The sequence below is a fragment of the Podarcis tiliguerta genome (genome assembly GCF_965153285.1).
Source record: "Podarcis tiliguerta genome assembly, chromosome: 10".
In the NCBI taxonomy this organism is placed as follows: Eukaryota; Metazoa; Chordata; class Lepidosauria; order Squamata; family Lacertidae; genus Podarcis; species Podarcis tiliguerta.
The window spans coordinates 52,133,626-52,146,774 of NC_139543.1; the positions used below are offsets into that span (position 1 = coordinate 52,133,626).

A 13,149-nucleotide genomic window follows, 5' to 3' on the forward strand; every position below is an offset into this window, starting at 1 on the left:
CACAGATTTTAACCTGGGACCTTCTGTGTGCAAAGCGGATGCTCTTCCGTGGAGCTATGTCACTTCTCCTAAAGGCTGTTTTTGGATGCCAACTCCCATCAGCCCAAGGCAGCAGAGCCCAATAGTCAGATGATGCAAGCTGTGGATCACCAGCTTCACCAAAGATTCCCCATCTCTGGTATGAACAGATAGCATTTGCTCTGAGCTCCACTCATAGACCCTCCTGGACCACCCCTACCTAGATTGACCCAGAGAACTCTTCCCTTGAGTACCACTTTTAATTTTGGGGTGACATGGCCCCTTCCCAACAGAAGGGGCCATAGCATGGGAACATTGCATATGGAAGGTTCAAGAGTCAGCAGATACTTAGCAAAGTTCTCTCTTGAGACCCTGGAGAGCCACAGCCAATCAGAGCAAGTCAGCCGCTTTGCCTGGCCGACCAGTGGTCAGTCTCAGAAAACTGTGAAGCCATTGCAGTGGAGCAGTGAGAGTGGGCAGAAGCGGGTTCAAATCCCCACTCAGCCATGAAGCTTGCTGTGTGACCTTGGTCCAGACATTATATCTCCACCTAAGCTACCTCACAAGGCGGTTGTGAGGGTTACATTGGGGCAGGAAGAGAACCATGGACAGTGCCTCAGTCACCTTGGAGGGAGAACAGTGTATCAATTTAATAAACTCAATATAATCCAGGTTCATATGTTTCCTACCTTAAGGGGCACCACTGGGCTGCATCCTAGCTCTGAAGGAAGACGCCATCTTGGAAGGCACAACAATGTGTGTCCTAGATAGATGGTTTATATCATATACTTATCACCCCAGTTACCACTTCTCTTTCATCTGCTGTTTCTGAGTTCCTTCTTTCCTTAGATTTATTTTTGCTCGTTTCTTGACGCCTACATTACTTAAGGAAGGCTGCCAGCATTCTTATTCCCTCCCTCTCCTTAAAAGCTGAGTGTGTTCTGGTGCTTTGGTGTTTTCTAGGAAATGCAACATCTCACCTTTTGCCAGATGGAAATTCTGGGAATGCTCCCTCGTGTAACTTGCATCTTCAGAGTTCTGCTAAAAAATAAAACATGAGCTGCCTCGTCTGTAACATCTCAAAACGCTTTAGGCACTTTCTGTGACCTGCTCTTATACCCCTCAGATTTTGGTTCTGGTGTTAAGTGGTTTGCCCATTTATTTATTCCAGTCTGCATTTTAAATCTTGGATTTTAATGTCTGTATTTTATTGAGGTGGTGTAGCCTACTTTAAAGGCACACTTTAAAACCATTCATTAATCAATTGTCATTATTCTAATTAAGAATAAAGAAAGTTCACCTTCTATAAACTTCATTTATCAATGTGGTGGAATAATAGTAATAATAGTTATTGATAATAATAATTTCCAAGTAACACTTTAAGGAGGAGACATTATAGGATTTCACTGTAAAACTCATTGATAGCTATAATGGTTCCTGCTGGTTGTGGTGTGGAGGATTCCAGTGAAAATGTCACAAAATAGTGAGCAAGTCTTTGAGTTTCTCCAGAGCTGTTAATCAGGCTAGAATGTTAAGGGAAAATGAGATGATGATAAACACAGGATGTCTGCAGATTGAAACATTCTCAAGGTGAATGCTGGATCGTTGCCATCAAAATACCAATACATTCCCCCCCCCTCTTTAATTTGGATTTTCCCTTTCACAGGACAATCAAATAAACAAAACAAAACAAAACAAACAAACAAACCCAGCCCCAACTATAGTCGTACCTTGGAAGCTGAACACTTTGTCACTCGGACATTTTGACTCCCAAACGCCGTAAACCCGGAAGCGAGTGTTCCAGTTTGTGAATGTTCTTTTGGAACCCGAACGCATGGTGTGGCTTCCGATTGGCTGCAGGAGCTTCATGTAGCCAATCAGAAGCCGTGCCTTGCTTTCTGAATGTTTTGGAAGTCAAACGGACTTCCGGAACAGATTCCGTTCGGCTTCCAAGGTACCACTATACTGCCAATTGTGGGATACGTAGTTGCTTAGCTTCTGTTTCCCAGTTTACATAACTACATGTTCAATAAAGGTTCATGCTGTTATCACTGTGTCCTGCCTTGTGGGAACCCACCTACACTTCAGGCCGGTCACCCTCTCTCAACCTAAACTATCTTGCAGAGTTGTGGTGAGCATGAAATGAGCCTCTGGAGCTATATTTCAATATGCTCTTTTTTTTGTTTTTAGCAGGCTTGCATTTAAATGTGGCTTGATTGGTATCCTAAGTTCATTTCCGTGACTTGTTCCATTTGTGGCTTTAGCCATTCTTTTGCAGGGGTCAGGCGGCTGTGGAGGTTGAAAGGAGGTATAAATACAAAAATAAAGCTCCCCCCCCCCACTTCTCTCTCCTGATTGGCAGACCCCCAAAGGCACTTGTGCCGAATCTGTGAAAACCGCCATTGATGCAGGTTACCGCCACATTGACGGTGCTTTTGTGTATTACAACGAACATGAAGTGGGACAGGCCATCCGGGAGAAGATCTCTGAAGGAAAGGTCAAGCGTGAAGACATCTTTTATTGTGGCAAGGTAAGAAATCCTAATTATTGGTGAGGGTGAGGGTGTGTCAGGAACACATGTCGTTGGCCTTAACCTGCATTTTGTTTTCTTCAAGTCAAAGGTGAAATGTGGGAGGTTTTGGCAGGTAAGGAATCAAAGGAAAATTGTGTGCGGTGCAAGCAGCATTGGAAGGAGCTACAAGCCACACTCCCCAACCATCCCGAAATTCCTGGGACAGTCCCGAAAATCCTTTAGCCATCCCGGCTTCTCACGGTGTCACGGACAGTCCCGATCTCCTAAGAAAACCTCTCCTTGCTCTCTGTGCCATCATTAATTATTTGCTTGGCTGATGGACTGGTGTCAAGGGTCATTTCTCACAAATGCTTTATATGTAGCTTTAAAAAGAAATTATATATATAAATTTACTGTCTCCACCCCTCAAGAAAGATATTGTAATGATATGAGAAGCCTTTCTTCAGATTCTGCTCTTCAGCAACTTAACGTCTTTGCCATTGGACTTGACAAGTTTCCTCTTAAAATTTCCATATTGAAAATTACAATAATATAAAACAATATACGTAATAATAATAAAAAAATCCCAGTGCAATCAAAGATAATAGACCCACTTAGGATTTTAAAGAATCTCCTGGTCTCACTACACTGATCCTTTCCTCTTTTTTTGCTACACAGAATTTCCTTGTTGTTAAAGCACACAGAGCTGTTCCGTAGGTCACAGAAGAGTACACATTTCCTAATAAAAATACTAAGTTCTTGTTTGGAAGAGTTGGTTAATTGGTTAACAGCCTGCCCACTGCTCCAAACCTTGAGGGGAAGGGCAGGCTGCTGGCAGAGCACCCCCCACCCCCATTCAGCAGCCCAGCAGTGCGGGGCATGGGCGCACAGCCTTCCCGTTGCTCCAAAGCTTCCCGGGGCTGCAGGGGGAAGCCAAGGCTGCCGGCAGACGAGCACAGCTCCACCACCACCACCAAAGAGCAGTCCAAGAGCGTGCCGCACTCCGGCAATTTGGCTCCAGGGACCACACATTCGCTCCATAGGATGCACAGACATTTCCCCTTACTTTTTAAGAAAGTAAGTGTGACTGGCCCAAGGTCACCCAACAGCTGCATGTGGAGGAGTGGGGAAGCGAACCCGGTTCACCAGATTACGAATCTACCGCTCTTAACCACTACACCACACTGGCTCTCCTACAAGCCTACTGCTATCTAAATAGAACTGTTTGGTTTTCTGTATTCTTGCCAGTGTATCATAAACAAAGATGTTGCAAAAGTGCCATTTCCTCTGTTGCACATCTGTCCTTCCCTCACCCCTTTGCCTAACCCAGCAATGTTTTTGAATGTTTCCTGGCTCTCTCTTACAAGTTCACCATTAGTTATGCACCAGGTTGTGCCCAAGCATCCATCTGGATGGGAAGCAAAAAACAACTGGATGGGAGGGAAAAGGGACAGAGGCCGGTGTTGCCTGTGGTACCCCTGGCCATCATTCAAGGTACCCTAGGCTTCCACGGCTCGCTGGTTGAAAAGCACTGGTTAAGAGCATTGCTAAAGCCTTGTCTCTTTTATCTCCACTGCTGTTTACTAACCTAAAGGGAATATTCCAGAAGTTCCTGTTTCATGCTACTTTTTATTTTTTAAATTCAGAGCCATGACAATGTAGTTTGGGAGGCGAGCTGCAGAGTAGGAAAAGTGGGGTGGGGAGGCTCCCTAAGAATCCCAAGGACTTCTGAAAGGGAAGAATGGTTGGTATAAATGTGGTTCCAATTACCCTTGAGATTGCCACATTAAGCAGCTGACTTTCAGGGAGGGAAGGGCTGAAAATAAAAGCCAGAATCCCTTAGGCTGAGGCTCTGTCTCTGAAGCTGCTAATTGATCTGTGTCAGACTGCAGGAAATGGCTAATTTCTTGTGTCTAAGTCTTGATTTTTATATTTTTGAAAAGGAAGAGGAGGCCGCTGAAATCTAGACAGCAATGTTTAAGCATTAATCTCCAGTCAAGTAAACCTCTTGAATGATGGAGAGGTTGGTCTCAAAGCCACCGATGAAGTGTTATTTCACAAATCCTGAGTGGCTGGTTGGTGCCTAATGAGAAAGAGAGAGCTATAGAATTCCTAACATGAGAAAATGGTCAAAAACTGTCCAAGTCACAATGTGGCTACATTTTTATATGACTGTGTGGTTGTAATGGTCAGAGAGCTGGACTAGGAGACCAGGGTTCAAATCTCCACTCAGCCATGAAGCACACAGGAATGACCTTGGGCTACCCAACCCTAACCCTAACCTAACCCTGAGCCTACCTCAAAGGGTTGTTGTGAGATTAAAATCGGAAGCGGAGAAGAACAGTGTATGCAGCCTTGAGCTCTTTAGAGGAAAGGTGGGATAGAAATGTCATAATAAATAACAATAAATAGATGATAAGAAGCATGACATTCAAATAGGGCATCCGGATTGACCACTGGGTCCACCTAATGCTGCTAGCCAGCTGGGAGTAACAAATCTTGCATATTCTTCACACTGGTAACATTGCCTTAGTTCATCTGAGACCTTGCAGACCAGGCCTAGGCAAACTCGGCCCTCCAGATGTTTTGAGACTACAATTCCCATCATCCCTGGCCACTGATCCTGTTAGCTAGGGATGATGGGAGTTGTAGTCCCAAAACATCTGGAGGGCCGAGTTTGCATATGCCTGTTGCGCAGACCATTCTGCTTGCTAGATTCCAGAATCTAGGCAGAGAGAGATATTTCTGCCCATTGGGGCATAAGCCATGAGGCACAGTTCTTGATGAAAATTTGCTTTCATTCTGCTCCATAGATACTGTGGGGCAATCGTCTTCACTGCAGCTGCAGATTCCCCACCAAAGTGACACAAGTATCAACTGCAGAGTTGCTTAACTTGGCAGCATTTGGAAAGTTGTACAGGAAAGGAAAGGATTGTCACAAAATATCTAGCACCACCATTAACAGCTGCAAGCACTGTCATAACAAAACACTGGAAAGTCCTGCAAAATAATAAAATCTTACTGTAATGGGTCACTTCCCTTATCAGATCATACAAGAAAAATCTTGAGTTTAAAAAACTGGTAGAGAATTTTCCTTGAGATACCATTGGCTATGCCCACATGATACAATAAGAAACCCCACCTTATATCATCTCAACATTCATGGAGAATCCTGGGAACTGAACTTTGTTAAAAGTGCTGGAAATTTTAGCTCTGTGAGGTCAGCGCTCTATAGTATGTTAAGTCAGAAAGTGGCGTAAGAGTGCTTTAAATGCATTGTGTGGATGTGGAAAGGGATATATTAAGTTGCTGATTATTGGTCTAATACAGTGGAACCTTGGTTCTCGAACTTAATCCGTTTGACTCCCGAAATGTTAGAAAACCAAGGCATGGCTTCTGATTGGCGCAGGCACCCCGGAAACAATAGCCGACAGCTGCATCGGATGTTCGGCTTCCGGAAAATGTTCGAAAACCGGATCACTTACTTTCAGATTTTTGGCATTTGGGAGCCAATTTGTTTGTCAACTGAGCCATTCAAGAGCCAAGGTTCCACTGTACAATCTATTATAAGTGACAAGTGTGTTGGTTTGATGGAATATTTCTAGATGATATGATTGTTCCTTTTCCTTCTACATAATTACGATTGTTACCATCTATTTATGGAAGCGTTTTGTCTAAAAGTCTTAGGTTTTGATGATAAGCAGGACAAAGGACACTTTAATAATCCAGTTCTAACTATCTTTACTCAAAACAGCTAGATCTCTGAAATCTGTGGAAATTCTAAAGCAGCTTTCAACAATGCCTTGCCCTCCAGAAGGTATGGACTCCAGCTCCCATGACCCTCACTCAGTTGGGCCAGTGGCTGAGGATGAAGGGAGTTGTAGTCCAACAACATCTGCAGTGTGCCAGCTTGAAGAAGGTTGAGCTGAAGTTTGGCAACTGACTCATCAGAAATTATTCCAAACTCGCAAGTGCCAGGATAATTGTGCACAATCAAAAATTATTTGCTGACTGAAAGCAGCAGCATCTGTATACTGGCACAGTTCTCAAAGCAAAGCATTATTTTATTTTATTTTTTTGCATGCAAAGAACTTGAAGGTCCAACCCCCACCTCAACCCCCATGTTCCTACACTGCCAGAAATTTTGGTTGTTTGGCTGCTTCTCCCCACCCCAATAGTTCTTCTATTTCATTAAGTTGAAAGCAATGTTTGCAGAGAAAGTGATGTCCTGGGACAAAAGTATAATTTGGCAGCTACCTGGTGCTCTCACTTATTGACACATGACTGCTATGTGCACTGAGAAGATCCTCTTGAACACAAATAGTAAAAAAAGAGTTGGGAAGAGAGAAGACCCATTATGAAACTAATATTTACAATGCAAAGAATAACCCAGAGTTCATAGCCTTTTCTAGAAAGGGTTTTTGTTTTTGTTTTCTGGAGCTGCTATTCATGCACACTTTGAAAATGATCAAATGAAGCCAAGAACTGGGTCCTATTCTTGCAGCAGAACCGTATCCATAACTCCTCAGAAGTAAGCCTCATTTAGTTAGATGGGATTTACTCTCAGGTAACTGGGTGTAGGATTGCAGCAGTACAGTTTACTTCTGTTGAAGTGGCTACTTCTGGACTGCCATGAAAGAAGAACAAAGAGTTTTGTGGCACCATAAAGGCTAACAATTTACTATGGCAAACACTCTCGTGACCTAAAATTCCTTTTGTTAGTTAGATACATCAGTGTTGGGGTTTAGTTTGGCCCAGCAGGTCTAATTTTGGCTATGAGGCAATTATCTCCAGAGCTGTCCCTTCATATATGAGATCACGCAGATAAAGTCATGGGTTCAAAGGAACAATCAGGATACTTAACGTGTGCTCTCCAATTGGGAACTCCCAAGTGCAGCCAATCCTTGCCAAGAGCAGGAAGTCACCATGGATAGCTGACATTAAGCCATCTTTCAGCAGCGATTCTGAGCTCAAGCAAAGGAAAAATGGACCATCTGCCTTCAAGCACTCCTTACTGCTGTTGCAATTATTGTTCATGGAGAATTCCATGAAAGAATGGTTTTTGTTGTAACCTTGCTATTTATAATTGTTCTCCAAGTGTAGCTGCTGTGGTTAACTTTTGTCAACATGCTCTTGACTTTGCCTGTGGTTAACTTTCGTCAACATGCTCTTGAAATGCCATATTCATTTCAGCATTTAGCTTGCGGTGAAGGTTCTATGGCATTTATTTATGTTTTCTTCCTCTTCTCCCTCAAGCTGTGGAACACATGCCACCCACCAGAGCTGGTGCGTCCAACTCTGGAGAAGACATTGAAGACCTTGCAGCTTGACTACGTTGATCTCTACATTATTGAGCTGCCGATGGCTTTTAAGGTAAAGAGAAAAGTTGTGTTAGAGCTCCTCCTAGTGTGTTCCAGTCTGAACTAGGAAGAATACCTGGAGTAAACTTCACATTTACAGGTAGAAAGGCCACTGACTCACCACCCAAAATGCATCTCTCTCTCTCTCTCTCTCTCTCTCTCTCTCTCTCTCTCACACACACACACACACACACACACACACACACAAACACACACACACGGAGGCAGATTTGCATATAGGGTAAGTTGCACACACTAATTTATAAAAACATAAATTTGCCATGAATTTTTTAATTGGCCAAGCAAAGCGAGACCTTTGGTTTAACGACTTGCTCATTCAACATTCTGTCTGTAGTGTTGGCAAGCAAGGACTGGAGACATACAGCTTCTGTGTAGAATATGCATTCCTTGCAAACATACAAGCAGGGTATGAGGGGAGGCAAACAGGAATTCCTTTAGGCAGATGATTTTTTGATGTTTGTACCCTCAGATCTCCGTGGAATTTTTTCCAGTCCTTTTCCTCTCCTCCCGCAAATCCCACAATGCTCCAACAGTCATTTCTAAGGGCTGAGCTACACATTACTAAATTCGCTCTTTTTAAAAAGCAGGCTTCATGCTGACACTTTTCTTTCATAGAAAATCCCAGTTCAATGCCCTACACCCAGTGCAGATCAGGGTGTGTGTTGGTTTCCTGCTGAAAATCACCTCCCTGGCTGCTATGTAGTAAACAGCACCTATGGGGACACATAGCCAGGTGTATGTGTGTAGGTGGGATAACAGAGAAACCAGCATGCTTGTACATGGGTTCAGAGTAATGTGTGAATGAGCATAGAGAGAAAGGCATGCAGGCATTGGCTGCTGGCCAGAAAAAGGATGTTGCTGTTGTTATTGTTATTTTGTGTGTGTGTTGTTTTAATGTATTGTATTGTAAATTGCTTTGGATATAATTTTGATCAAAAGGCAGAGTGTAACTTGTTAAAATAAATCAGATGTCACTTGAAGCCCAAGCCCCGTCTTGGGAATCAAGGAAGCAAACTTGCAAAAGGCAGTTTGTTTTGTAATGTGAGATCTCTGAAGACCACTGGAATTTCAGAATGAAATTTGGTACATGTGTTCAAGCAATAGAGGTATATTTCACCTTCAGATGACAAAGCCCAGCCTCCATGTCCATTTTCTGTTAACCTAAGTACACATTTCTTCTTATATGTGCTTTCTTTCCAATTTAATCACTTACCGCCTGCTTCTACACATACTTTTCTGTCTTTCCAAGGTACCCACTGCCTCTCCCCTGGAAAGTAAAAAAACAGAATACTTATGCATTGTGGATTTCTCTTCCACAAACATATTTTTGTGTGTGCTTTTCCCCTCAGCCTGGAGAGCGCATCTACCCGAGGGATGAAAATGGGAAATGGATGTACCATGAGACAGACCTCTGTGCCACTTGGGAGGTGAGTAGATCTGAAGCTGTCGTGGGACTGTCATCTTTGCATCTCCTAAGGCCAGGTGTGGGCAGACTTCACGCCCCTTCCTCCATCAGAGATCCTGGCCAGCTTAGCTGGTTACCTTTATCTTCATTTTTCTGGCCTGAGGCTGCTGAACAATGTCGAGTAGGTCTGGATTTTGACACTGCTCTACTTCCTCACAGTGCTCCCAAGCTAGCTTTGCTTTGGAGAATTGTGGCTCCATGAAGACTACCTCAGATTTAGGGCCTTATCTCCCCTCTCTCATCTGACCTTTCCTTCAACACTCTATCTCACTGTTCTGCCTATTAGTTTTTTCCTTCTTCCTTTCCCCCTTTCCCTTTTCTGCTGTGGAGATAAATCACTTCCTGGTCTTTCCTTATTTAAGTTCTTGAACAAAGGCTATTTCTTCAGCAAAGTCTGCCCCCCTGCAGAAGCTTCTTGGCCTTCCCCTGTCCTCCTCTACATCCTGGCTCTTTCCACACTTAGTTGCTACTGAGTCCCCTCCCTCCTTCCCTCTCTCCTTGGGGAATTGCTATAAATCTTTGACTCGGCTGCCTTCCCACAGTTTTGCCTGCTTTATCCCAACAGGCCTTGGAAGCATGTAAAGACGCAGGGCTAATGAAGTCCATTGGGGTGTCCAACTTCAACCGTAGGCAACTGGAGATGATCCTCAACAAACCGGGACTCAAGCACAAGCCTGTCAGCAACCAGGTAATGGAGATGTGCAGGTGATGCAGTGACATGAGCATGCATCTTGTTGCTTTCACATCATCTGACATGCACTGTCTGCCATTGGTACTTGGGTGACGTATCAGAGTACCAAAGCATCTTGTATGGACCATTCTTATGATCTTGCAGCTGCGCCATGACGGCTGTGCTCTGCTTCCAGAGTCAGAGGCAGTAATGCTCCTGAATACCAGCCACTGCAAACCAGAGGAGGAGAGTGCGCTTTTATGCTCAGGTCCTGCTTTCAGGTTTCCCACAGGCATCTGGTTGGGCATTGTGAGGACAGGAGGCTGGACCAGATGGGCCAGGCTCTTCGTATGGTCTTATGCTGAGGGAACTACCCAATGGTGAGCATATTCATGGCTTCAGATGGCTGAGTGTATGAGTGGTTAAGTAATTTCAGACATGGTACATAATGATCTTAAACCTGCCCCACTTCAGATCATAAAGATGCAAGGCCAGTATCAGATGGTTGTTGGGCCCTTTGGGCAACAAGAGTAGCATTGGGCTCACGTTCAGCACCTCTCCTTCCTCCTATAATCATATCCCCCCACCAAAAAAACCTAAAATACATCTTACCCAAGACTTCTTCCCCCTCTCTCACAAATGCACTCATGTCTCTTCTTCCACTCATCTTTCTCTACCTAAATATGTTGCATGTCTTATCCAATTCTACAATTATATGACTCTATGAGAACCCACCTAGTATAGCATCTTGTTCTCACAATCAGATCCCTATGGGAAGCTCACAAATAGGATCTGAGTGTGGCAGCCTTCAGCCCACCTTTGATTCCCACTTGGGGCACGGTAGACCTTCATTCATTCAGACACCCTTACTTATTTTTCTCTCCCCACCCCCACTCATTTTACACCAAATCCATATCACACAAATCATGCACCTCCAGTCCTCTCTCTCCCCTTCCCCACAAACTATGTATTCCCTAACTTGTCCCTATATTCATCAGTGAAAATATTTGACATGCCATTACAATAATAAGGATAACATGATGACTGATATTGTGAATTGCCATCAGCTCTTTGGAAAATATCGGAGGAAGGAAAGAGGCTAGAAGGATGATCATAATTTTTAAATCTCAGTTCATTTTCCATGGACTCATAAACTGCAGTGAGGCAATCCTATATGACGCTTAGCCTAACCTGCCTGTTTCGAGCACAAGAACACAATATCTTTATGTGAGAGAAAGAAGTGAGAAGAGCAACTACTTGGTAACTGCAGGAAGGGAGAAGATATGGGGGAAATGAGAGCTAAAAGACCTGAACTGGCTGGCACAAGAGTGAAAACTGCAGGCGGCAACAGGGCTATGTGTCAATCAGCCGGTCTCTAGGACAGGGGTGGCTAACCTGAGGGCTGCACTCAAGGTTGGTCAATCCACCAAGTGCCACATGTCAACAGTGGTCATAGCCAATCATGGATGGACTTCCCCAACTACATGTTTACCACTGTGTATACAAACTCAGCCAGCCAACGTACCGAGAGTCACTGTGACCTGGTGACCTGCTCAGTTTGCCTCTGAGGTGCTCTCTATGGATGGGCAACTTCCAGGCCCATCCTGTTCTCCCATCTTAGTGATCTTTTTCTTTAAACTGGACTTGAATTGGAGATCCCTCTAAGCAGAAGACACCTTAAAATGGAGGACAGCAAATCATTGCAGCCCACTCCTTTGTACATTTGGCTCCATTTCTTGTTGAATAAGAACTGTACACGAGACATTCTGGAGCTACAAAAGCTGTGTCATCAAAAAAAGCAGATTGTGGGTCCGATTATAAAAGAATAATCTAGGAGACAATGGATTTCTGAGCACTCTGCACTTTTTTGACAAAACCCACTGAGAGAATGAGAGAGAGGGCTGGAACACAGTTTTCTTGGCAACTGGATGAGGTCAGTGTGTTCCACCAACATAAGCTTACAGTTGAATAAGCTAGCCTTATTGAAGCCTTTTCTCATCCCCACTTCCAGAGGCTCCAGTTTGAGCAAAGGAGGATTCGCATGGGCTAGATGCTGTGCTTTACTGGGACCAGCCTTGCAATAAACTTCACAAACAATAAATCAGTCCTGGGATAAATTGGGACCGCTCCATGGAATAGATACTTTTAAATCTATGAAACATTGGCCCATGTAGATGGTTCCCGGGGTCAACAAAAGTTTGCAGAACCCTGAGAGAAGCCAGTTTTCTCCCTCCTTCTTTAGAATTTTATCCCCAAACCTTTCACAGCTTTATAATGGGACTGTATTTGTGGCAAAGATATAAGGCAGGGATTGGGGACCTTTGATCCTCCAGATGTTGTGGAACTACAACTCCCATCATCCCTGATCGGTGGTCATGCTTGTTGGCCATTATGACCATTAATTGGGGATGATGGGAGATGTAGCCCCACAACACCTGGAGGGCCAGAGGTTCCCCGTCCTTGCTATAGCAGGATGGCTTCATCATACACCATGGTGAGCTCTAGTCAAGAGTTTAGTTATCCAAGCAGGTTGAAATGGTTGTGTGGAAATGAGGGGAGAAGGGCCTGTTTCACCTCCAGCAGTTTTTCCCACTGAAAATCATTCTCCAGGGGGGAATTACAGGCATTTACATGTTGACTTTGTGAACAAGGTTTCTTGATGGGACATTTTGTCATTAACCCAGCCTTCTGCATTCTGTCTCTGCAGATTGAATGCCACCCATATTTCACCCAGCCCAAACTTTTAGAATTTTGCAAACAACATGACATTGTCCTTGTTGGATACAGCCCTCTAGGAACATCAAGAGATGAAAGCTGGTGAGTGAGATGTTGTGTTTAGGAATATTAGAGCAGGGGTGGGGGACTTATAGACCTCCAGATGTGGTTGGACTCCAACTCCCATCAGACCCAGCCACCATGATCGGTGGTCAGGGATGATGGGAATTGTTGCTGGAGACAACTTCACCCTCTTTCCTCCACTGCAGGGTCCACATTGTTCTCTTGCTGCTCCATCTGTTGCTAAATTGGTTTGAAATCTGTTAGCATGGTCCTCACCTGGTCCAAAGATCACCAGTATGCTACCTCACACTGCCTGCATAGGCAA

General features: G+C 44.2%; 1 protein-coding gene across 1 annotated transcript in view; it reads left to right on the forward strand.

The window, feature by feature from the left end:
* Positions 1 to 13,149, forward strand: part of AKR1D1 (aldo-keto reductase family 1 member D1) — a 33,279-nt gene that overhangs the window by 15,828 nt on the left and 4,302 nt on the right. Inside the window, exons 2-6 of the mRNA XM_083401541.1 lie at positions 2,381 to 2,548; positions 7,787 to 7,903; positions 9,261 to 9,338; positions 9,942 to 10,064; positions 12,754 to 12,863. Of these exons, the coding sequence (XP_083257667.1) occupies positions 2,381 to 2,548; positions 7,787 to 7,903; positions 9,261 to 9,338; positions 9,942 to 10,064; positions 12,754 to 12,863 (596 nt within the window). The remainder of the gene's footprint in view (positions 1 to 2,380; positions 2,549 to 7,786; positions 7,904 to 9,260; positions 9,339 to 9,941; positions 10,065 to 12,753; positions 12,864 to 13,149) is intronic.